General features: G+C 36.1%; 1 protein-coding gene across 1 annotated transcript in view; it reads right to left on the reverse strand.

Annotated features, from left to right (window-relative positions):
- Positions 1-348: 348 nt before the first annotated feature.
- RPGR (retinitis pigmentosa GTPase regulator) overlaps positions 349-24286 on the reverse strand; it is a 42272-nt gene continuing 18334 nt past the window's right edge. The window contains exons 7-14 of the mRNA XM_058043905.1: positions 22057-22215; positions 14701-14856; positions 14061-14185; positions 12741-12920; positions 11687-11849; positions 10253-10359; positions 8512-8577; positions 349-7524 (exon numbers count right to left, since the gene is read on the reverse strand). Coding sequence (XP_057899888.1) covers positions 4987-7524; positions 8512-8577; positions 10253-10359; positions 11687-11849; positions 12741-12920; positions 14061-14185; positions 14701-14856; positions 22057-22215 — 3494 coding nt within the window. The 3' untranslated portion in view covers positions 349-4986. The remainder of the gene's footprint in view (positions 7525-8511; positions 8578-10252; positions 10360-11686; positions 11850-12740; positions 12921-14060; positions 14186-14700; positions 14857-22056; positions 22216-24286) is intronic.

A 24286-nucleotide genomic window follows, 5' to 3' on the forward strand; every position in this document is an offset into this window, starting at 1 on the left:
ACAGCACAGGCTCTTGTACTAACAATAGTACACAGGGGGGATTGAACATTACTCTTCAATATTATTGTGATCTACAGCCTTACTAAAGAGATAAAGGCTTTGTTTAATATAAAATTCTTCTTAGAGCCACCTTTGTTTCTCTCTCACACACTCTCCATATGACAGCACAAATACTTTAAATTTCACACAAACCACAAATGAGACTCTGTGTGAAAAGTGTGCCAGTCAAATTATAAGGCTGTAAATCCACTGAACCTGGGACACTCCAGCAGACAGCCCTGCAACCCATCACAGACGTAAAGAGTAATTTCTGATTTTTCAATGCTGGAGAAATAAGAAAACCAGAATGGTAAATATTTTTAAACCAGACATTTCAGGGCCCTGGTAAGAATTATTTTCATAACTAAGCATGGGGGTTTGAGATAACAGTATTAATATTTGTTTAAATTATTATAGCATAGGTTGACAAGCAAAAAAGCAATGAGCACTATCATGAATCCTTAAAAAAAGAGAGCGATTAAGTGTACTTGCTTCTTCTATTGGCAATAGAAAAATAAAACTTCTGTTGCTGTCTGCAATGCAATTTTCTGATGCCAAAGCTGTGTCTCCAAAATCCTTTCAATATCCTTTCAATTCTCTTCTGTCTCCATTAAAACATAAATAAGTGTATAAGAATGTTACAGCTCAGTGAGTGGCTTTGGATCCCAAACATGCCCAGAACTTTACTGAGCACAATACCATGGGTTTGCCATTTCTGCAAGCAAAGAATTTGTTCATTTGTTCATAGAATGCCACAGTACTAAACACTGTCACTTCCACAATTAGATGAAAAATTACCCTTTCACATTTACTTTGCCATTTTTTGGCCTTTTTACAGATCCTTAATGTTGTATGACAGATAGGATCTAAAAGGTAGTGTCATCTTGGGAGAAAATAAGCTAAAATTTATATTAAAAGATACCAAATGGTAAGGAAAAACTAGGAGGGAAAAAATCCTAACAGCACTGAAAATAAAAACTAGATGTCCTTTCAGCAAAATTCTGAAAGGCCGTGTTCCAAAGAATCTCCATATGGTCATCCAGATAAGAAGCTGGAACAAAAATTAATGAGCAAAACCTAGACATTTTTTGTAACTTGGAGAAGGACATTTTTGTTATTCAGCATCAATTATGCAAAGAGATCTACTATCTGAACAAATGCTTTGATATGTTCAGCTATAATGGAAAATCTTATCTGCTGAAATTTTGCAGACACAAGAGAAGAGCTGTGTTACAGAATATTCCAAGGTCACCCAGAACACCCTCAGCTCTAAGCAGAGCTGTGAGGCAGCAGCAGATCTGCACCCCAACCTCTGAAAATGCCAGAGGTCTTTGTATTGCACACCCACTGTAAAAAGCAGCATCTGTAATTCTGGGAATCTCTGTGAGACTGTGCAGGGGATTAAAACCTCTGACATGAGCTGCAGGGGATGCCTAGAAATTTGCATGTGCTTCTTAACACTGAAGATGTCCAGTGTTGCTGCTCTTGAATTAAACATGTAGGTGATTGATTGCTGGTTAACTGTAATTAATAAATCAATAAACCACTTATTCTTGACTTAAACCACAGAATTGAACACTTTTTCCACGTGATGGTCATTAGGGAATAAATAATGAAGAGGGAATAAGTGCTCTTTTTTCTAGTACAGGAATACAAAGACATCAAATGATGCAAATTAAAAAGAGGAGTTACTTCCCCAAACAATGTGTAAAGAAATCTAAGAATTATTTTCCAAAACATGCTAAACAGGCTAAAAATTGATTGTAAGAAATTCGTGTGAAGAAAATGGATGTTAAAAGTAATACATGTATCTGCTAAACTACAAATTATTGAAAATGCTGAATATATTCATTATACTGAATGATTACAGGGGTGAAGTAACACTACATGTTTGTGCTACCCAATATTCGAATTTATTTTTTTTCCCAGGTACTCACCAGCAGCCACTGGTAGAAAAGAGATGGATAGATCTTTGGTCTGGGCAATTGTCTGTTGTTTTCTCTCTCTAATGCAGGATTTCTTTTCTCTATTAAAAACTAATCAGAACTATTTCTGCCATGTTTCTTCAGTACTGCATATAAATCTCTTTGTATGCTACAATAAATACCAAGGATATACTGAATTTTCAGAAAACCACAAGTAGCAAACTTCATAAACCAGAATGAGTCAAACTAAATGAAATTCCACTCATTATGCTAATGAAGTTTCAAAGTCCCCTGAAAACCCAGAAATGGTGGCAGAGAGCCCAATTTATATAACGAGCCCGTGGAAAACCCTTAGAAGTGCTGGAGTAAAGCTCTGCTTTTCCACCACCACAGGAATGATCCACAAAACTACATAAAACCAGTTCTCAAATCAGTGAATTTTAATCTAGACAAAACAAAGAAGAGGAGATGACCATAAGCTGGCTTCCTTCACTTTCTTGGAAAGCTTTCTGCTATCAGCATATGCTAAGAGAGAAAAAACAAATAGTCCTCATTTTCCTAAGAATTTACATTAAATGCTGCAACCAAACAGTAAATGAAGGGCCATTCCTATGTGGAATTGGAAATCACTTGCTTTAAAATGCTCTCTTTTTTTTTCTCTCTTTCTCTCTAGGAAATACTTTTTACTAGAAAAAACAGTGTTGTTTTGTTTTTCACAGCCCAGTTTTGCTCCAATGATGAATTCTAGAACCATGAAGAAGTAGATGTCATATCCAAGAAACCCAGTTTTAGGCCTATAAAAATACTTTTCAATACTACTAAACTTACTAAGTTTAATCACAGTAACATCCTAATCTTTCTAAGAAAGATAAAATAACACATCACAGCTCCACTTAGTTTCAAGGGGAAGTGTTTTCAGAGGAATTGTGATAGCACAGCACACTGGCAAAATATCCAATGACTCCATTGTTAGAGAGATATTGGGAAGGGCATTAAACTGATTAAATATTCTCTAACAGAATATGAGGATACTTACCCTGCTCCAAAGACACATGCTGATGTCAAGACAATGTGCTCCAGAAAATTCCAAAGTTTGAAACAAATGTCACAGGGAAAAATTCAGTCACTGGGGTAACATTTTGCTGTAGTTAGGCACAGCACACCTGAACTGATCTTACCTTCAAATGCAGCATGTGGAAGGGGTGAGTGAGGCAGGAAGGTTGGACCTAGACTAGGATTCACTGGCAAACTACTGATCTACTACAGGCTTTGTAGAAAATAAATTCTGGAGACATCATGTCAAAGATTGTTTAATGCCAGCATCTTACAAAACAATAATAAAATGTTTCATAATATCAACATAAGTATTGATTCCATTCATGTTTTTATTGAATGACATTTACTCATTTTGATTCCCTTCTTCTTCTCTCCTCATTTACAAGTAGGGCTTAAACAACTATTTTTCTAGAAAATGTCAATATTGAGATCTGTTTGCAAAAATTTCCGAGACCCCCCATTGGCGTAATATTCAAGTAACAATTCTGCATGAGTCCCTATGTCTTCATTTGCCAGTTCAGTCTCTAATGGTTGAAAGAGTGATGCATTATATTACAAAAATAATTTGCAAAATTTGTTTGTGTATTTTAAGGAAATTCTGAAAGTATTAACTTTGTCTTTAAAAAAATCAGACTTTCTTACCACTTTCTTTACTATTCCATCTGGCTTGTTGATTTGCCTCTTTTTGGAGATTACAGATAGGGTTTTTAAAAACCATAAATATTCTCCAATGAGGAGAAGTTTTGGCTCTGATCCTGGAAACATATGTGTTTCACACAGCAACAACATATATTCTCCCTCCTGGAATAGCTCAGAGTTAGAGGACTTATGTAATGTAGTCTTTTGTAGGCAGATATAGAATCTTTTGTGTATTGCACAGTATAAACAAATAAAAAAATGTTTTAGAAGTGTGTATTTCAAATTCTTAGTTCTATCCAATCACCAAGTGTGATATTCAAAAAATTATCCCTGTACTCTAAAGTTATCTAGGCCAGATTCTGAGATCTGTGTGTGCCTTTTTGCACAGAATTATGTGCTGACAGCAAATAAGAAGTCAGCCTTAAGGCCCTTGCAAAGTCCCAGGCCATCACTTACCCAGGCCTGCATTTCCATTACCATCCGCTGACCCACGTAAATTTGGCAACTTGTCCTTTCTTTAATTTAGGTCCTTGAACATTGTACCAATGTATGAACCGAATAAAAGTAGGGGGAATAAATTATGGAGTGATGTGGAAGAAGTTTTACAGAGAGCCAGAGAGAAGTTTGACAAAAGGATCCATGTTTACCCCTGAAAGAATTTTCTACCAAGGTTGTTGACATAGAAACCAAGAAAGAAAGAAGGATAAACAAGAGAAACCTACAACTGCCTATTTCAATGAGCACTTTGTTTGTCTCTCATGACCAATGAGTAAAGTGTAAACTTAGGAGTTTTGTAAGAATGTATAAAAAGCATGCATGCTATAATAAAAACAGCTTTGAAGCCTTCTGAAAATGGAGTGTGTTGCTTTGTATTGTCACTCAATTACAACAGAGTGATACCAAAATTTTAAAATATGTACCTTTGCTAATTTACTGAAACTCCCTTCAAGTAAGGCACATTATCAGTAAACTGCCCTGCTACTAAAATTGGTGATTCAAAGGCAAAGATTACACTGTTACAATGTATAATTGATTTGTCAGCATATTACACTTTGATTAAGAGGCAAACGCAATTTACCTCCTCAGCAATTAATGTTTCATATATCATACATGATAAACATGATTGTGAAAATGATTGTATCAATAAAGTATGATTTCTCTCATAAAAGTATCCTGAATCCAAACATTTTCTTCAGTCTTTTTCAAGACATTGGCACTTAAATTATATGCATAACAGTTTGCTTTGATTTCATGAAAAGATTCCTTCAAGTAATAAAAATTGATCTGTTTCCTGAATAGGCTTAAAATTCATCTACAGTAGTCTATGCTACTTTAGTGTTAAATAATGAGGTAGCACATTGTTCCAAAATTGTTCTGGATTATGTAAACCATTTGCTACATGACGTTTGGATTTCACGTTTTGTTTAGAGCTGTTTGGTAAAGCAGCACTTCCTGTCTTTTCTGGCTTCCTGGGTTTGCTTTTCTTTTCTGGAAGTTTACTACTATAATTTTTCCTTTTATCTTTTGCTTTTTCCTCTTCTTCTTCCTCCTCATCCTCATCTTCTCCCTCATCCTCTTCTTCCTCCTCTCCTAAATCCCCTTCCTCCTCATCTCCTTCTTCCCCCTCTTCCTCTTCATCTTCTCCCTCCTCTCCCTCTTCCCCTTCTTCTTCCTCCTTACCCTCTTCCCCTTTTTCTTCTTCCCCCTCTTCTTCTTCTTCCTCCTCACCCTCTTCCCCCTCTTCCTCTTCTTCTTCTTCCTCTTCACCCTCTTCCTCTTCTTCCTCTTCCTCCTCACCCTCTTCCTCTTTTTCTTCTTCCTCCTCACCCTCTTCCTCTTTTTCTTCTTCCTCCTCACCCTCTTCCTCCTCTTCCCCTTCTCCTTCTTCTTCTCCTTCTTCCTGTCCTGCCTCTTTCCCCTCCTCTACCTCTTCTTCTTCCTCTCTTGTTTCCTCATCTCCCCCTTCTTCCACTCCTTCTTCTTCTTCCTCATCTTCCTCTTCTTCATCCACTCCCTCTTTTCCCTCATCTGCCCCAACACTCTCTTCTTCCTCTCCTACTCCCTCATCTTCTTCCACTCCTTCTCCCTCTTTATCTTCCCCTTTCTCTTCATTTTCCCCCTCCTCTTCTTCCTTTTCATCTTCTTCCCCCTTGTCCCCTTCTGCTTCTGCCTCTGCTCCTTCCTCTTTCTCATCTCCTCTTTCCTCTTCCACTTCATCCTCCCCATCTTTTCCTTCTTCCACTTCATCCTCCCCATCTTTTCCTTCTTCCATTCCATCCTCAGCCACTTCCTTAGTTTTTGTATTTGCATCTTCCTCAACCTGCTCTTCTTCAGATACCTCTTCTTCCTTCCCTGCCAATGATTCTCCCAACTCCTCCTCTTCACCCTCTTTGTCTTTTTCATTTTCCCTTTCTTTTTCTTCTTCATCTTCCTTTTCATCTTCTCCTTCCTCTTCTGCCTCTACCTCTTTTTCTTCCCCTTCCTCTGTATCTTCCCCTCCTTCCTCACTCTCATCTCTTCCCTCACTTTTAACCTGTTCTTTGTCTTTTTCAGTGCCCTCCTCTTTCTCATACTTCTCCTCCATATCCTCCTTTTCTCCCTCGCTCACCATTTCTTCTTCCTCCACCAACCTGCCTTGCTCATCTCTTTGCTCTTTGCCATCTTTCTGGCTGAGCTCCTCATTCTCCTCTGCACCCTCATTCCCACTTTCTCTTTCAGCTTGTGATTCTTCTTGTTCATTTTCTTCCTCATTATCTTTTCCCTCTTCATCTTTTTCTACTGAAACCTCATCTCCGTCTTTGCTAACCTCACTCTCTTCTTCCTCCCCTAGTTTACCTTCACTGTCAATTGTTTCATCCAGTTTTTCTTTCTCACTTTCACCCTTTTCACTGCTTTCATTCTCCTGCTCCTGATCAGATTCCTCCTCATTCTTAATTTCTACTAGCCTGTCTTCATCAGGTTTATCATCAGAGCTTATTTCTTCCTCATTCAGGCTTTTTAAATCAGTCTGTTCTACATGCTCTTTCTCATTGTTTGTAGCTTGCATCTCCTCAATCTCACTGTCTTTTTCTGAGTCCAGATGTGTCACTGTCCTCCTTGCCCTCTGCACAACTCTGTGTTCATAGAAGGCCTCTTCCTTAAGTATATATTTTTGGAGATCATTAGTACTTTCCTCAGTTGAAGATGATGACGAAGTTACAGATACTTGTTTCAAAAACTGATGCTTTTTTTTATGATGCTCCTTCTGTTCTGCACTACTTTGTTCTCCTGTGACATTCATTCTTTCATACTTGTCAGATTTTTCAACACCATCCTTTAGTTTGTTTTGACTATCTGCTGTTTTTTGACTCCCTTGCTTTTTAACAGGATTGTATTCTTGTACAATTAATGAATCAGCCTGGGGCTGATCCCTGGGAGCAGAAGGAAGTACCTCTATTTTAAGGGACTGCTTAGATTTAACAGCTTTTGGCTTTTTATTGGAAGAATTTAATTTTTCAGTCAGAATTTGATTTTCAGTGGGAAGATTATATCTTGCATCCTCTCTGAAAAATTCAGGATTTTCCACACCCTCTTTTTCCCTTTTCACTAATATGCTTTTGTCCTCAGTAATTTCTTGAGCACCACTTTTCAAAGTACTATCACTTTGTGCATGTTCAGATTTACCCTTCTTTATACTTTTTCTGGCCACAGGCTTCCCTACAAAGGCACTACTCTTTTCTAAATCTTGACCAGTTGACTCTGAAAGTGAAGACTGCTTTTGTAAAGAGCCAGACTCTAATTTTGAGCCCTCCTTTGTGGAATCAGAATCCTTGTTTTTCAGCCCACCCTTACCATCTCTTTTCAGTTTCACATTTTTATTGTTCTTCTATTCCACATGAGAAGCAGAAAATTAAAAAGAAAGAAAACAAGCATTAAAGACAAATGGCAGCAAAAGAAAAAGGTTACAAAAGCATCTGAACAAGAAAAGAAACAATTTGTGAGAGGGGACTAAAAGACAGCATAAAAGGTAGAGTATTTCACATGAGATGAATTTACAAGTGCACATATTAGAAGAATGCAACATCCTGGTAATGATCAGTGTAGTGCTACACCTTTCCCACTACCCAAGGAAATGCAGCAGGAACTGTGCAGCCAGTGCCACATCCCATAAACCAGAGCAGGGGCAATGCATGAGGCTGTGCAAGCAGGAGGAAATTCATACAGTTCTCTTACACCTTCCTCCTTTCGAAATCTTCTGATGCACTCACTGTTATGCCCTTTCTAAGAAGTTTTAAAATATGTTGTATTTCTGCTTTAAATTTTACACTTATTTAACAAATTATGAATTTAAAAATCTAAAATAAAATTGTAATGAAATATAACAAAGTGCTGAAAAGCTGGGATCACTTTAGGAGTGAAATATAAAGTACTACAAAGTACTTTAATTTCATAATTAAGACCAGTATTATTGCTTCTTTAAATATACTTCATGGTGAATATCTGTAAATAAAATCTTTATTTACACTGTGTCCCAAAATATTTTCTTAGCAACAAACCAGTAGAAATTTATGCTACCACATGAAGTTACAGGGTGTATACAATAACCTCTAGCTTCTTAAATTAGTGAAATATTACACTCTTAAACTGCACTGGATATGTGGAGTTCTAGGTGCCTGCCCAAATTCTCTCTGCCTTCATGCAGCTTCTTAGAATTTTAGGTCATGGATATTCAGAAAATTAGCAAGAGGAGGTCTATAAAATTTGCCTGACTTTTTAAAAACTCAAAGGAAAATAATGAAGTAGTAGGACAATACAAGAATTGCAGATTTTTAAACATCAGTATCAATATAAAATATGTAATTAGTTACAGTACCTTCTGTTTTTGGAGCGGTGATAATTTTAAGGACCAGTCACCAGGATTCAGCTTCATTGCATGTGTCTGCAAAAAATAAGATCTCTATTAAAAAAATAAATATATTTAATACAGAAAGCAGCATCAAAGCCCAATTTTACTAAACAGAGCTAGTTTATGAATATTTTAATATTATGCACAGTCAGGGTGAGACAAACCTGTATGATCATTCAGCTCAGCTATTTCACTTCCACACCATCATTTACTGCTTAAAAAGAGTGTGGTGAATAAATGTCAACACCTAAACTGCCTGTAGAGACTGAACACTACAGACATGTTTGAGATCCACCTTCCAGCCCATATAACCTCACCTTCCCTGTGAGGTTACAAATAGAACCTTACTTCATTATCATCACAAACTTAAACTCCACATCCAGTTTGGCACCACAGCCTTGAAAGAACATCTTCAAAGAAATGTTGCACAGCAGAATTTTTCCTTGGAATCTAATGCTTTTATCTCTTCCACATAAAGCAAGAAACCAAAAGGCAACAAAAAATACCACTAAGTGGGAATATATAATGAAATTTTGCTCATCCCTTGCCATATATTCCAAATGACAATATAATAATATTGTTTGCTGTTGATTATTAACTGCTCATGGTTTAACTATATTCTTTTTCAACACAGTAAGCATGAAGAGTTCTGGTTTCAGATTCTCAATAATTTGTATCATCAATATAACATTAAAGGTTTTTCCTCCTCTTGTCACATGTGTCAATAAGCTGTATGTTGCCACAGTCTAGGAAAATTGAAAAAAACTATGCTGTAGCAGATTGTTTTCATTCAGATCCAAGAAGAGGAACCATTTATCTTGTATTTTGGCAAGTTTTCCTGATAGGCTTTTTTACAAATTTATGTTTAAAATTTTTTACATGTTTTAAAATTGATTCAGGACAGGTATAAAACTGAAAAGGAGAAGGAATTCTAGCACATAAAGTGTGTAACATGCAAATAATGCTTCAGTAAATTAATGGAGGCCATGCTGTGCATTGGATCTGATCACATTTTTTTCTTGTAAATAAAAATGAAGTTTTATAATGTAAATTACTAAGTACTTTTAAATGCAAACAAACAATAATTCCTGTAGATGTTCAATCCCTCCAGCATAACTGTGGCTGCATTAAGGCCAGGACATGTTCCTTCTGCTGAGAGAACAAAATGTTTTGGAAAGTTGTACAAGTGATAAGGTGAACATGTTTTTTAAATAAAAGAAATATGTAGGAACAAGCTGGGGGATCACCAAATAATAAAAATGTCTGAATTTTGGCCTTCCCTTTAATATGATCCACCTGTATCAAAAAACCTTTTCTCAAACAGGAAAAGATGCTCTTCTGCTTCATTTCCTGCATTTCTCTGTTAGAAATCATCAAGAAAAGCAAGGTCAGAGATAGAGATCACCATGTGGCCTCCAGCATCCTTTTCCTTTCCTTTCTGATTTCCAGAGCTAAAGCATGGGGAGGCATTGCACTACTTGGACTGCTTCATGTCACAACACTACTTTGAAGATTAAAACATATTTTAGCATTGGGTGATGATGATACAAAATGCATGCTCATCTAACAGTATATCAGTATGATGTGTGTCACATATGATCTTCTGGTAGTCAGGAATTCTGCATTAGAACCTGGAACACAATTCAGTTTCTTTGTCTTCCCCTGCAAAAAATTACTGAATTATAGTTCCATTACTGGAATATATTACCATATTTAGGATGTCAGTTGTATCCCCAAGGTTTCTGTCGATATTTTCATTATCTGAATCTTGTTCTGAAGAGTCTTCACTAGGTTTATCATTTTGATGATTATTTTCTACAGGTAAAACAGGGGTAAATAAACAAATGTCACAGGAACAAACACTGTACAGCAAACAGAACACCCCACTCTTATAAAATAGAGATTATTCCTATTTTAGTAACATAGAACTGAAATCCTCAGATTCTTCACTCCCCCAGCCCAAGACACAGCAAAACCACTTCCATCTCCTTTCATCATTAACAACAGAGGGAGCTCAGCAATCTGGTGAGTTGCACAGTGGTACAGTGCACTGTAGATCTCTGACCATTTCTGCAGGCTTTAAAAGCCTAAATATTACCTGGGAAAGAGATTCTTTTGGATAATCTTTTTAATAATAGTGTAGCAATTAGACCAAAGTAGCTGCAGTTGTGTTATATCCATTGCACCTTATCTGTGTTATAGATGGAGAGACAGTGAGTTTCATGCAGCATTATAAAAATGTCCCTAAATCATTAAGCTCATCAGGTCCATGACCATTTTGTACAGCACAAAGCCTGAGGTTTTAGGTCTAAGAAAACTCCAAAAGAAATTGAAATTTCACTGCATTGCTTTCCTGGAAACAGAAATGCTGCTGGACATGCTGGCAGATTTAAAAATAACCATCTTCATTCTATGAATGAATTACTTTCAAATTAGATTTGACTGTCCAGTAAATCTGAACTAACAGTTACACAGAAGCTTTGCATCCTGCACTCTTCAGCATTGTTCTTTCTAGGAAATCACACAGGCCCAGGATGCCAGACAAGTCCAGAAGTGCTCTAGAGAATCTGTGCCAAAGTCCAGTACTCTATTATGGTTATCCAGACTTTTCCATCAGCTGGAATATTACAAATCCTTATTATCTTAGATAACAAAGAGTGAAGAGTACTTCTGCATTTCCAAGTGAAGAAGAAAGGTCCTGTAAGAATTAGTAGACCTCTTTTCTTATGTTTTCTTATCCAAGTTCTTTGTAGGCTTACCTGTGTCCTTAACATTGTTCCTAACTTCTTTTTTTCTGTAATTCCTTTTTTTGTGTGTGTGAAAACAAAATAAGTAGTTAATGTTCTTACAGTATTTTTGTGAATCTTATTTCTAAAGGCTTAAGGAACCACAGGTACAATCAACAAATTGTTTTTCTTTCACTCAAGCCTCCTCTTAATCTTTAAACTTGTTTTGCAAACATGAACAGTGTGAGAAAATTTTTGTCTGCATTTCTCTGCTTTCATGCCTGTATGCTGCCAGACTGTCCTGAGGTAAGACTGAATCTAAACCTTCTTTCAGGTTCAAACTGCACATTTGTTTATGAATTTTGAGTCAAGCCATTCTTATCAGAAAACAGCAGCAAGATGTGGGGGCACTTCACCTTTCTCATGGTCTCCATCCCTCCCAGATTCAGCTTTAGGACGACTTGCAGAAAACCAGAATGGGCTGGTGTTGCTTGCCACAGGCAATGAAGATTTTAAGAAGCTTTTCCCCATTGCAGGCAGAGTTTGTGCCATTCGAGCAAACTGCTCTGGTGACCTTTCCTTTAGGAGATTGAAAAACAATAAATTGAGAAAAAAGCTAGAAGAACAAAATGTAAGCATTCTCTCAGATTAATCAGTGGCATTTGCTGTTAGCTTGGGATACAGTGTTGCAACTTAATAAGCAGAAACAAATATCTTTTAAAATTTTAATTATTTATAGTCCTAGAAAGTGGACAGGTACATAAGGAGATTTTTAAGATCATCTCTATGGAATGATTTCAAGTAATCCTAAAATATAAACAAAGGAGAAAAAGAATTTTTCTTTTTATCCAAAATGAATAACTAATCTCCCAAATAACATTAAGATATTTAAAAGGTATTTAATCCACATATCAATATATTTTTATATAATAAATTCAGCTTTTGGTAGAGTTAGTTCTCAGATAGGTAAGTGAAATAATCCAATTCATTGTGATGTTTAAGGAAATCACCTGGAATGTGTAGCAGAGATATAAGAGCAGAAAGCAATATTTTAAGTAGCTACATCTAATATTCTCCTTTGATATTTTATAAACTATAAAATTGTTTAACATATTAAAAGATTCAGAGGGAACAGTGAAAGAGTCAGGTTCTTGCTATTTTCAAAAAAATATTTCTAAGTTTAAAAAATGCAAAGGAACAGGTTCTACATTTTTCATAAAAAAAAAATTACAAATCCAATTTGAATCTCCTTCACAGAAATAATTAAGCAAAATCCGACTAACACTTTTTTCCTCCTGCATCAATTTTTGGGACCAGGGTAAATGTCTGTTTTTCATATTATACAATAAAATGATAAAGCTTTAGTTTAAGAAGATATATTTAACTGCTTGGCACATGCTGTGATTTAGCTTTTAAAGTGGTTTTGATTCCTGAAAGAAGTATTGCAACTCTGAATACCTCGGAGCTTACCCTCTCTCGACGCCGCATTCGTGCTGCTGATAACTGCAAAGTGTTTGCCAGCACAAAGTCCCCTCTGCTTTGAGAGGCAGCAGCAGCCAAACGAGGCTCATACAAATCTTCCAAGGGTATTTCAGATCCTTTAGGCCTTGGAGCAGCAAAAACCAGCATGTGACAACCCCCACAAGCCACCTACAGCTCAAAAAAAGGTCTGATTAGTTCATTTGCAAGTGTCAAGGATGCACTTTTCTTACAGTTATGTCCAGGGACTTAGATGATAAGAAAGAAATGTAGTAGAAGTAAGACATAGCAAGTGGCTTCAAATTTAGTTCCAAATTACACCAAGATAAAAGTACTTAATTATGTTTATTAATGATTAGTGATCTATGTTCACTTCTTCTTAGTTAAACACAATGTATTTGTACTGAACAGAAGACAGGACAATCAAATTTTTATATAAAATATAGCAAAGATGTTTCCACTGATTTTCAAGAGACATTAGCTATTTATGTTGATAAAAGTCACTTGAAAGCAATACTGATAGTTTCAAACCTACATGTTTTATTTTTTTACAAAATCAGCAAAATGTAAAATAAATTCAACATCCTCCAGTAGACACAATATTATTATATAAAGATGAGAGGTTTCACTTTTTAGAAAGTTTAAAACACTCACTGCTTCCAATAAAACTTCCTTCACCTCTAATTCCAGTAAACAAACAGAAGTGATCAATAAACTTCTGTTGCAAATTTTGTTCAATCTTGAGTCATGTTAACATTTTTGATGCTGACAATTCTCTGACATTTCCTCCACACCTCAAGAAGCCGATGAAAACAACTTCCCTTACACAATTCTCAAAAAAACTACTATTCTTGCTTTCCTGTCCACTTTGGATTTAAAAAAAAAACAAACTCAAATTTTCTTGAGGTTTAAAAATATCCCACTGTACAAAAATAGTCAAAATTTAAAAGATTACTCTCTGGTGTTTACAGAAAATATATAAATTTTCCCATACTTCCAACTATCCAGGAGTAATAAATAATTCAGTTTATGAGCTACCACAGCTCTGAAGACCAAAACACCATAGCACAAGAGTACTGAATAAAACCCTGAAGATGAATCTGTATGTCAAGCCCAAGTCAAAAACATTCTAAACTAAATGAACACTGTGATAAGCATGTAAAATATCCTCTTTCCTTCAGTTTCTGTTGTCTACTATTTAAATGTTACAGAAAGAAATAATTCTATAATGATATTTCAGCTCTCATTAATAATCTGTTTCATAAAAAGATAAATATTATGATGTCTGAGAGGAATGAGCAAAGATTTTACCAAAAGGACTGTGAACTTCAAGAAATTGTAACACAGAGTGGGATCAAACAGATTTGTAAAACTCTCTTCTCCAAATCCTAACTTGCCATGTCGTCCATCTCCAAAAGTAAACATCAGGCCATTCTCTGCATGTGGGAATAAAAAGGATGTTAAAACAAAGATTCAATAGAAAACCAGGACAGAACCATCATAAAGTAACAGGCTATTAAAGTAAGAAATATTTCCCTTCCAAAAGCAAAATCGGAACAATTATTTTTAGATCTTCAACAGATGAATATTATTTAAAAATATGCATGTTTTCAGACAAAGTACTGTCCGAGATGTTTTTCTAGACAATTTGTAAAAAAACTCACCCCAACAAAATAATAAAATTTAAACTATACAGAAAAACAATGGCTTCTAAACAAGAATATTTGTTAGCAAGGCATAATTAGGAGGTTATATAATTGCCCAAGAGATCCAGAGTTATGCATGGCATGGCTGTGAGTCAGAAATTCCTGTTGAAGTCACCTTTCTCACTGGCTCATTTCACCCTTAGAACCAGTAATGGATATGTCTGCTCCTGCTCATTGTATAAGGAAAGCTTTTACAGCATAATAGAGAGTTCTAGAAGTGGTTCCAGAATTTTGCACTCCCATACCTGCTATCACAGCAGTGTGGTTTTCCCCACATGCAATGTTACAAATTTTATGCCTCTTCAAGCGTTTCAAAGGCTTTGGTACTGAACTTTCAAACACAAAAGTTCCATGTCCCAGCTGCCCATACTGTCCAAGTCCAAAAGTGTAAACATCTGTCTCTGAAAATATACAGACAAAGTTAACATCAAATATGCTGATACATATATTATTTATACACGTATTTATTTATTATATAATTATATAATGTATTATACTATTATATTATTTGTTATATTATTTATTATATCACTATATTATTTATAAATAATTATATGTAGTATATAATTTATACATATATTTATATAATAGCCTAAATTCTATTCTCCAGATGGAATGACATAAACATAATTCAAAAAATGTTTAATCAATTAAAAATGTGACAACTAGTCAATTAATTTACCAATTATTAATATACAACAAAATTAAAAAACACGAATTGAAGCACAGAAGTATACACAGAAAAGAATTTTAAATGGTTCAATGTGTGATATATTTTTTAACATCAGTGCAAAATAATCCACTGATCATATGCACACAAAACAAAAATTTAAAAATTGTATGGGAACTTACATACTGCAATCAATTAAAGACTAAATGTTTATACATTTATATGCATTTTCACAATAGCCTCATTTTAATTACTCATTAGCTCCATGAACTCATTAGCTCTATATGGCCCTAAATACAACAGACAAGACCTCATAATTTGTATGTAAGAAGAGACTGGAACAGTAAGAGAATTGGTTTCAGTATTCTGCTCAGCTACCAGATCAGTCCTGCAATAAATACAGAGAACACTATAATTGTGCTATCTTGTGACAGAATAATCATCTTTCCACATTTATATTTTGTCTGTTTAATGGACTGTGTGTGCCAGGAAAAAGAATGAGAGCTTCTCCAAAGCAATAAAGATTCCTGGTGTGTCCACCCTTGGCACTCCATCACTACAGGGGAAGATTGTGAAGCTTGGAAATCTTGATGAGGTCATGCTTGAACTGAGAAGTTCTTTGGGAAAAAAAGGAGAAGTTTTCCTAGAATTTCATTTCCTGCCTCTTTTTCTTTTGCGTGTAGGCAACAAAGGAAAAGTGAGAGAATTCCTACTCAAAGCACTTGAAAAATTATTATGAAAAAACGAAAAAGATTATGAATTGACAAAAAATATTCTATGTTAAGTTAAAAGAACTTTCCAACTTCAAAGGAACTGTGATGAAATAGTACCACTATATATGGAAATGTTCTTTCTAGGAAAGTATTTTCATTTCTGTTCCTTATAAATTGTTCCATAATAAGATGTCATGAATTCACACCATAAACAAAAAAAGCACAATGGTCTCAAATTTTTTATAAATTGTAGACAAAAAGTATTGAGCAAACCTGGTTTATTTTACTAAATGTAATGGTAAAGCTCCCTCTGCTGGAAATTTTAGTGCAAGACAGTAAAACCTTCTTGAGAGCTTTATTAAGTAAAAGTAGCAAGAATTTTCCTATAATATTTAGACTTCCTGCATAATAATCAAGAAACTACATCTGAAAGCTCCTGAAAGACAGGAGCTTTCTCTAAGCAAACAAAAGTCTCATCTTTATTTTAGTAAACTGTTTTCTCAGGATGACTGATTCAAAAAATTCTGTTTAGAAGTACTTAATTTCTTTAAACATTTCTTTGTAAACTGGCAGATATTTTAACTACATGGCTTTACCTGATTAACATAATTACTTTGAATGAACTAAAAGTTTTTTTCTTTAATCTTAGCATCAAATATGCAAAGTCTTCTGCATTTTTTGTTGAGAGGGAGATGTTCTCAAATGTTAACTTTAAAAGTGCAGGGAATTTTTTCTTTCCTGTGTTTCTACTGAAAATGAGGAAAAAGGCCAATCCCAAGCCAGGTTAGAGTGCCTTTATATGATGAAGAATTTCTTCTGCTGCCCTTATAGACCAGTGGCACCTAAATGTGCTCATCCTAAATTTGCTTTTTAGTGAATTATCAGGGTAGAGGAAGAAAAAAACCTTGCACCTTTCTTAATTGATTCACCACTCTGGTGCAGAAGTGGGGTCACACCTCACTAATAACCTCCTTCAGTAGAAATGAGGTATTTCCTCCCATCTGTCCTTATAAATACATGGAAAGAGGAAAGTATGGAAAAGCAACCTCACACACTTGATAAAATGGCAGGGGTGAATTTCATCATTCTGAACACAGCAGCAGCCCAGGAGAGGGCCCTTGAAGGATAAAGAGAAATGGTTGCAGAGGATGCACAGAAGACAATGGCTTTGCTGTTCCAAGTGACCTCCAGCACCTGAGTGCTGGAAGAGCTGCTTCTTTACTTCCTAGTCCTCTTTTTGGAAGAAAGGGGATATTTCCCTGTAGCTGTGCTATCTTCCATCTTTGCAGGCATCTTTTGTAATCTCTGTGATCATTTGCACTATCAATAAAACACTCCTAGGCAAAAAGTTTTATAGCTTCCATATTATTTTTTACAACATGCCATTTGCTGACAGAACTGTGGGGGCTCAAAGAATGTTTTTCAGAATCATGCATTCCCTGCTATGTATCTAAGGCTACAGATGAAGCTAAAAATCCACAGAACTAAAAAGGTAGCAGACAGGTAAGCTTATATCATAGTAACATAGAATGGTTTGGGTTAGAAGAGACCTTAAAGATCATCTGGCTCCAACATCATGCAATGGGCAGGGATACTTTCCATTAGACCAGGTTGCTCTCATCCAGCCTGGCCTTGAACACAGGGATGGGACATCCACAACTTCTCTGGGCAACCTGTGCCAGGGCCTCAACACTCTCACAGTAAAGAATTTATTCCTAATAACCAACCTAAACCTGCTCTCTGTCAATTTGAAGCCATTCCCCCTTGTCCTATCAGTCCAGGCTCTTGTAAATAATCCCTCTCTATTATTTCTTGTAGGCTCTGTTCAAGTACTGGAAGGCTGGAAGCCATTAGATCAGCCCAGAACCTTCTCTTTTCCAGGCAGAACAACCCCAGTTCTCTCAGCCTTTCCTCACAGGGGAGGTGCTGCATCCCTCTAATCATCCTGATGGCCTGTCCAAATTCCTTCCCCTTGAACATCACCATTATTATTATTATTTTTACTATGACTATTATTCCAATGAACTATTCACACTCACAATAGCTTTATTTTTAAACAGCTTATGCTGAAAAATGTTACTGTAAAAATATCAACTGTCAACATAGTGTTCATTAATTCAGAATTAGTAGCTGGATTTGGGGATTTCAGTATAAACAGTATACAGACTTAAGAACAGTTTGAAAAATCTAATAATCCTATGTGGTCTGAATTGTGAGTTCTGACAGGAAAAGGTAGAGTTTTTTCATCCTTTTTGTCCTCTTTCAAAAGGGTGCCTTGGCTTTCTTTTCTTTTTAAAAGACCTTGAAACAGAAGATGAAAAATCCAACATTTTACATACTAACGCACTAATGTTCTTATGTCAAACATTTTATTCTCAAAGGTCTGCTTCACTTTTTCCTTTGAAGAGCTATCTTTGCTTTCCTTCCTTTCAGAGAATGAAAGGAAGTAATATATCCTTCTATAGAAAAAATTATTCCCAGAGGATCTGTCCTCATCTGAAAAAAACTGCAAGAGATTAAGGCCACTCCAAATAATCTGCTTCTTCTTTTCCAATTTCTAGATTCAGATTCATTATTTTTCTACCTTTTAAAACACCTTATTGAAAAAAGCACACAAATTGGGATTGCTGCTCACCCATATTTAATTTGAAAGTGATGACACCAACAACTTTCATTTGCAGCAGCAAGTACCTGCAGGCATTGGGGGAACCTGGTGCAATTCTCAGTCTCTGAGTGAATGAATCTGAGATGAGGACAGGATCTTCTCAGACTGGCTGACAGACTGCCATGAAGTGAAAAGCTTTGTGCTATCAAGATTTTGCATGATAGAATTTTTAAATGCAATTCTGCTTATTGCCTAGAACAATTGCAAATATTAAAGGCAGAGGTAACAAGAGAGTTTGTAAAGATGATGGTTTCCAATACCACACTCAATATTTCTAAAACTAATCTTTTAAAAATGGGGCTTTTCCCTAAATTATTGCTCTTGACAATTTAATTCTTATTCTCTGGGAAAAAATAATTGAGTTTCTCATTTTAGAATTTCAGAGGAAAAAAACCCAAAGAATTATTTTAATATATGCTTTCTACCTTTTACTCTGATGCTTGTAGAGATTCCAAGCAGTACCTTTACTTAATAACCCAGATAACAGTGGTTCTCACCACACAAAAATTGCCAATACTATAGACAACAGTCGTAAAAAATAAAAAACAAACCATATGAAGTGCTTTGGAATAGACTAATTGCACATGAAAGTCAGGAAGAAACTTTCCGTATACTCTCTAAGATAACTGAATTATGCTTTCTTCTAATTTGATAAACTCCAAATAGAAATGATGTTGAGAAATGAGCCAAGATGAGCAAGAGTTTTTCCATATGTCAAATGAGATAGATGAATCAAGGGAATATTCAATAGTCACATACTCAATTCTCATTTCCTGAGACTGAAATGTCACATCCTGAAAAACTGGAAAGACCCTGAAAGGATGAGAACCACACCAGTACATATTGTGTTAATAAAGGCAAGCAGCACCCATTTTCATGGAGGATGACACTTGAAATTCAGAGTTTCTTCAAAATTGTATTACTTTCTTAATTTATGAAAATGAGCTTAAAAGAAGTGTAAATTTCTGCCCCTCTTTGAAGATATCTCATCAGAATTCTCTGTTTCTGGTCACACCACTTCACCTCAAGATGTAATTTAGGACCAATTTCAAGTGAAGTTTCTGGTGCAAAGCCATTAATGTATGTATGTCACAGTCTCTTAAAATTTTTAGTACCTGTATCTACCTCTTTTCACAACTTTTTGCTCAAATTTTGCTGTGAGTCAGAAAATGTCCTCGGTGTTAACACTTCTGACTAAGTATCTTTCATTTGATACAACATTGCCACTATTCCCTACTGTTTCACTCAAAGTGTCTTAGTCAGAAGTTCACATTTGTCCCTTTTTTAATAACAGCTGAATCACATTAAAAAATATCTATTTGATTTTTCACTCTTATCACAACTATTAATCTTCAGGAAATGTATTTTGTTGGAGGATATAGTTTTCCTCTTTTTTATGACTCAACTAGGTCCTCTGGCACTCAACACTTTGACCATCAACTGCCAGCTCAGCCAGCACTGAATTTCTTACTTACTTCTACCAAAGAATTTATTTTCATAAGCAAGCAAATCTTACATATATGCATATTTATTACAGTATGTTTTTCACTGCATTTTTCTATGGCATTTATATTTCCCTCTTTGTTCTAGCTCTAGTACAGATTTCACTACAATGATGATGGCATCCAGGTCTGTATCTTTCTTCTAAATCTCTATAACAGTCATTGGTTATAATGATTATTTTTATCACATGAAACACCATAAAATCAAAATATCTACTGGTTGAATTCAGATTTATGGTTAAAAAAATAATCAACGATGATAATAAAATTCTTTCTACAAAACTTCACTTTATAACTCATAAAATAATGCTATGATTTATGCATTTGTTGGTTCCAAATTTATGGCCATTTTTTCACTAATAATGATAATCTGATTTCACATAAATAAATTTATTTTGTGACACAGAATGGCCAAGTTCTTCCTGTCAGGGTAAGACTGTATCTTGGTGGAAGAAGGGAGACAAAGGCATTGAAATGTAGACAAATGTTTATATTCCTTCCTGAATTAGCTACTGCTATTTCCTCTTTATAGTTTTCCCAAAGGAATTTTAAACTAGCCAGAATCCTGCAGCTTGACTCACTACATAATCTTTCCCAGCATTTCACTTCCCCTTTTACTCTTTCCAATGGCTTGCAGCACAACACCACTCACAATCTCCCTCAGTTAGATTTTCAGTTTATATTTTAGAAAGTTTGGCTACCTAACCTTGAATGCACACCACAAGATTGTCAAGAGACAACCACAGAGAATACAGATTAAAATACAGATTTAAGGACTGGTATCTATATATCTAATATATATATATCTTGGTTATATATCTATATATATCTTGGTTTTGCAGCTTTTTTATTTTGGAAGAAGAAAAATTGCAAGCTATTCAGTTTTACACATATTATATTCATTACAAGCTAAAGCTTCTATTTTTTGAACTATCTTCAGGCAAAGTCAAACTTACCTTTCCTGCTTCTACACCACTCTAGGTCAGGATAGGATTTGTGGAAAGAAATGACATTTCTTTCAAACTGCTTTGCATGAATGCCTTGGAAAATCTCAGTCACCACTGGCAGACAACCATTTAACAGTTCAGTAACACACTGCATTTTCCAAGTACTATATATGTGGCCCTGTGAATTAATATGTAACATTTGTATTTGCTGATTTTCATAACCTGCACAATATGTCAAATGTCTGTACTGGTTTCATATTTATGCTAAAGATTCTGCTCAAAGGCACAAGCAAATTCTGTATCACAATAAGAGATATTTAATCCATTCAGGCATGCAGTAGATAGTGAAGCTACTTGAAAAGTGACTTCCTACATACCTTCCTAAATATTCAAGAGCATTTAAATTTACTACAGAATGGAAGCTTTCTTCTAGAATTTCCCTCTCACTGCAATAATAATTTCAAGCTCCTTAGAGGAAAAAAAACATCAGTCATCTGTGTTGCACCAGGTGGTGCTGCCTTATTACAATTCCAGTAAAAAAGGCACTCAGCCTATGTAAAGTTCTCTTAAAATGTTATTTATTGGAGGTAAGACTACAAGGAAAAGAAGACAGGATGAATAACCTTCTGTCCCTTCAGAGGCTGGGAGTCCCGACCTATGTGGAATTGAAAAGGACCCCAGCACGCTCTGCAGATCCTATCCATGGAAGGCTACCTCAGTTTGAGCTCTTTCAGTATTTTCTTATACCCCAAACCACTCTACACATCATTTATACTGATAACTTCAGCATTTTATACTGAATAAAAAGGACATCCACATTGCTGAAGTTCCAGATAAAGCAAGGACAGGCAAGTGGTGTCAACCAGGAGCTGTTTGTTAGCCCCTCTGTTAAAATCACCTGGCCAAGTCCATCCTGTAGCCAAGGGACATGGGCAGTGCAGCACAGGCCTGCCTTAGCTGGGTGGTGCATGGTTTTCTACCTGCTTGGTGTACAATGGCCCTCCAGCTAGGAGCAGCATCCAGCACTTCAGTGGGATGTAAATTCTTTAGAGTGAATGGAGTTTAAATTACAGGGCTGTAAGAAGAGCCAGTTAAATTGCATACCTGTCAGCACCACAGTGTGTTCTCCACCACAAGCAACCTTATTAACCTTTTCCATAATTCCCAGTACAGGCTGTGGGACTCTATTGTTCTTCAGCTGTTCAGGGAATAATCCCAGTTTCCCATTCACAGCTTCTCCAAAAGTATAGAGCTCACCATCTCCTGTGAAAATACAGAACAAATTATGGTTTCTAGCACACACTCAGGAGCAAGAATGGGTTGTCAAGACTGCTGCAGACACAAATTATAAAGACAGAAAAATGCATGAACATTACAGTACACATATTTGTATAATGCCCAAACAGCTGTGAAAAGCACAGAATTCACAGAATTGACCAGGTTGGAAGAGACCTTCAAGATCATTGAGACCAACCCAGCCCCAACACCTCAACTAAACCCTGGCACCCAGTGCCACATTCAGTCTTTTTTTAAACACATCCAGGGATGGTGACTCCACCACCTCCCCAGGCAGACAATTCCAAAACTTTATCACCCTTTCTGTAAAAAACTTTTTCCTAATATCCAACCTATATTTACCTTGGCACAGCTCAAGACTGTGTCCTCTGGTTCTGTCAGTGCTGCCTGGAGAAAGAGACCAACCCCACCTGAGCACAGGCACCTTGCAGGGAGTTGTGGAGAGTGATAAGGTCACCCCTGAGTCTTCTTTTCTCCAGGTTAAACATCCCCAGCTCCCTCAGCCGTTCCTCACAGGGTTTCTGCTCCAAGCCCCTCACCCTCACTCTGCTTTGATGGGACACAAAGGTGCTAGATCTGAGTCCCTTACAAATTCCAAATCACATTATTTAGCCTGCAATGAATGTAGTCACAGGAAAAACAAAACCACGTGCATCCTGCTTCTGAGAGGTGGTAATTCCCTCTGTAATCAGTATTAAAGTTAAATGATGAATTGCTTGTAAGAATCTGAACTGAAACAGAAAATAATTTTGTGTGGAATTTTGATGGAAAATCAACCTGCTCAAGCAGGGTTATCCTTGAGCACATGGCACAGGATTGTGTCCAGACATTTCTGGAATATCTCCAGTGAGGGAGGCTCCACACCATCTCTGGGTGTCTGTCCCAGTGCTCAGTCACTGCACAGTGAAGGAATTCTTCCTCGTGGTCAGGTGGAACTTCCTGGCCATCAGTTCCTGCCCATTTCTCCTGTCCCACTGCTGGGCACCATGGAGCAGAACCTGGTCCATGCCCTGACCCTCTCTGCAGACAGGGATGAGATTCTGCCTCAGCCTCATCTTCTCAAGGCTCTCTTACATTCTTCTACACCTCTTTTCTAAGAATTTTTTGCAGTCATTTCAGTCTTTCTGTGCTTCTTAAGAACCAGCAAATTACCTCAGCTGCAAAAAGCACATTTCATTACATTTTAAACCTATGAACCTAAGCTTCTCTGTTCAGTTTGATTTTCTGTTTTAATTCTGATTTTGTTCTTATATCTATATGCAGAAATACTTTGCTGTTATTTGCATCAGCACCAATTTTCTGTTCTAAAACAGTGGCCCAATTAAAAAGATAAAAATCAACTGCAATGTGAGGTTTTCCATAACCAAAACATTCTGCTGACAAAAAGAGATTTTAAGCATCCTAAGTGGAAAGAAAAAAAAAGCAACAAAAAGAATTCTGTGTTTTTTGGAAGGTAAGTATTTTTTCAGTACTATTAGATCAGCCATATATTTCTAAAAACAAGTTTTAAAAAACCCAAAAGCACTTGGGAAATAACTACTTATGCAGTTCTCTTTGAAGAGACCAGCAGTTCTTCTTAAACACTATTGCACTGAAAAAATTAATCCAATCATTATCTAATTAAGAGGATTAGAGATTCAAATGGCCAAGCCTCCCAAACTCATCAAGTTTATTACATTTTTTCCACTTAATAATCCAGCTAACAAAGATAAACCCATTTACCAAAGCAATTTTTGAATACATTACACATCCCTTTTAGGCAAATAGTGGTCTAAAAACTATGAAAAATAGCAATCAAGCATGAACAGAACCCAGTCAAACCCAGATAAATTTTGAGTGCATCTGCATGCTGAGGACATGATGTACTGTGTGGAGTACACCTGAATTTTAAGGACACTCTGTTCACAACAAAACCTGGTTATTTAATTTGTTCCTCTCATATGAGTCACACTCTCACACGTTGAACTTTCCCTAATGTGATTTTCTGTATCACTAAACTTAAAATCACGGGAGCACATCAAGAAAATGGACAAATGAA

The sequence above is a fragment of the Melospiza georgiana genome, chromosome 2 (genome assembly GCF_028018845.1).
Source record: "Melospiza georgiana isolate bMelGeo1 chromosome 2, bMelGeo1.pri, whole genome shotgun sequence".
NCBI lineage: Eukaryota > Metazoa > Chordata > Aves > Passeriformes > Passerellidae > Melospiza > Melospiza georgiana.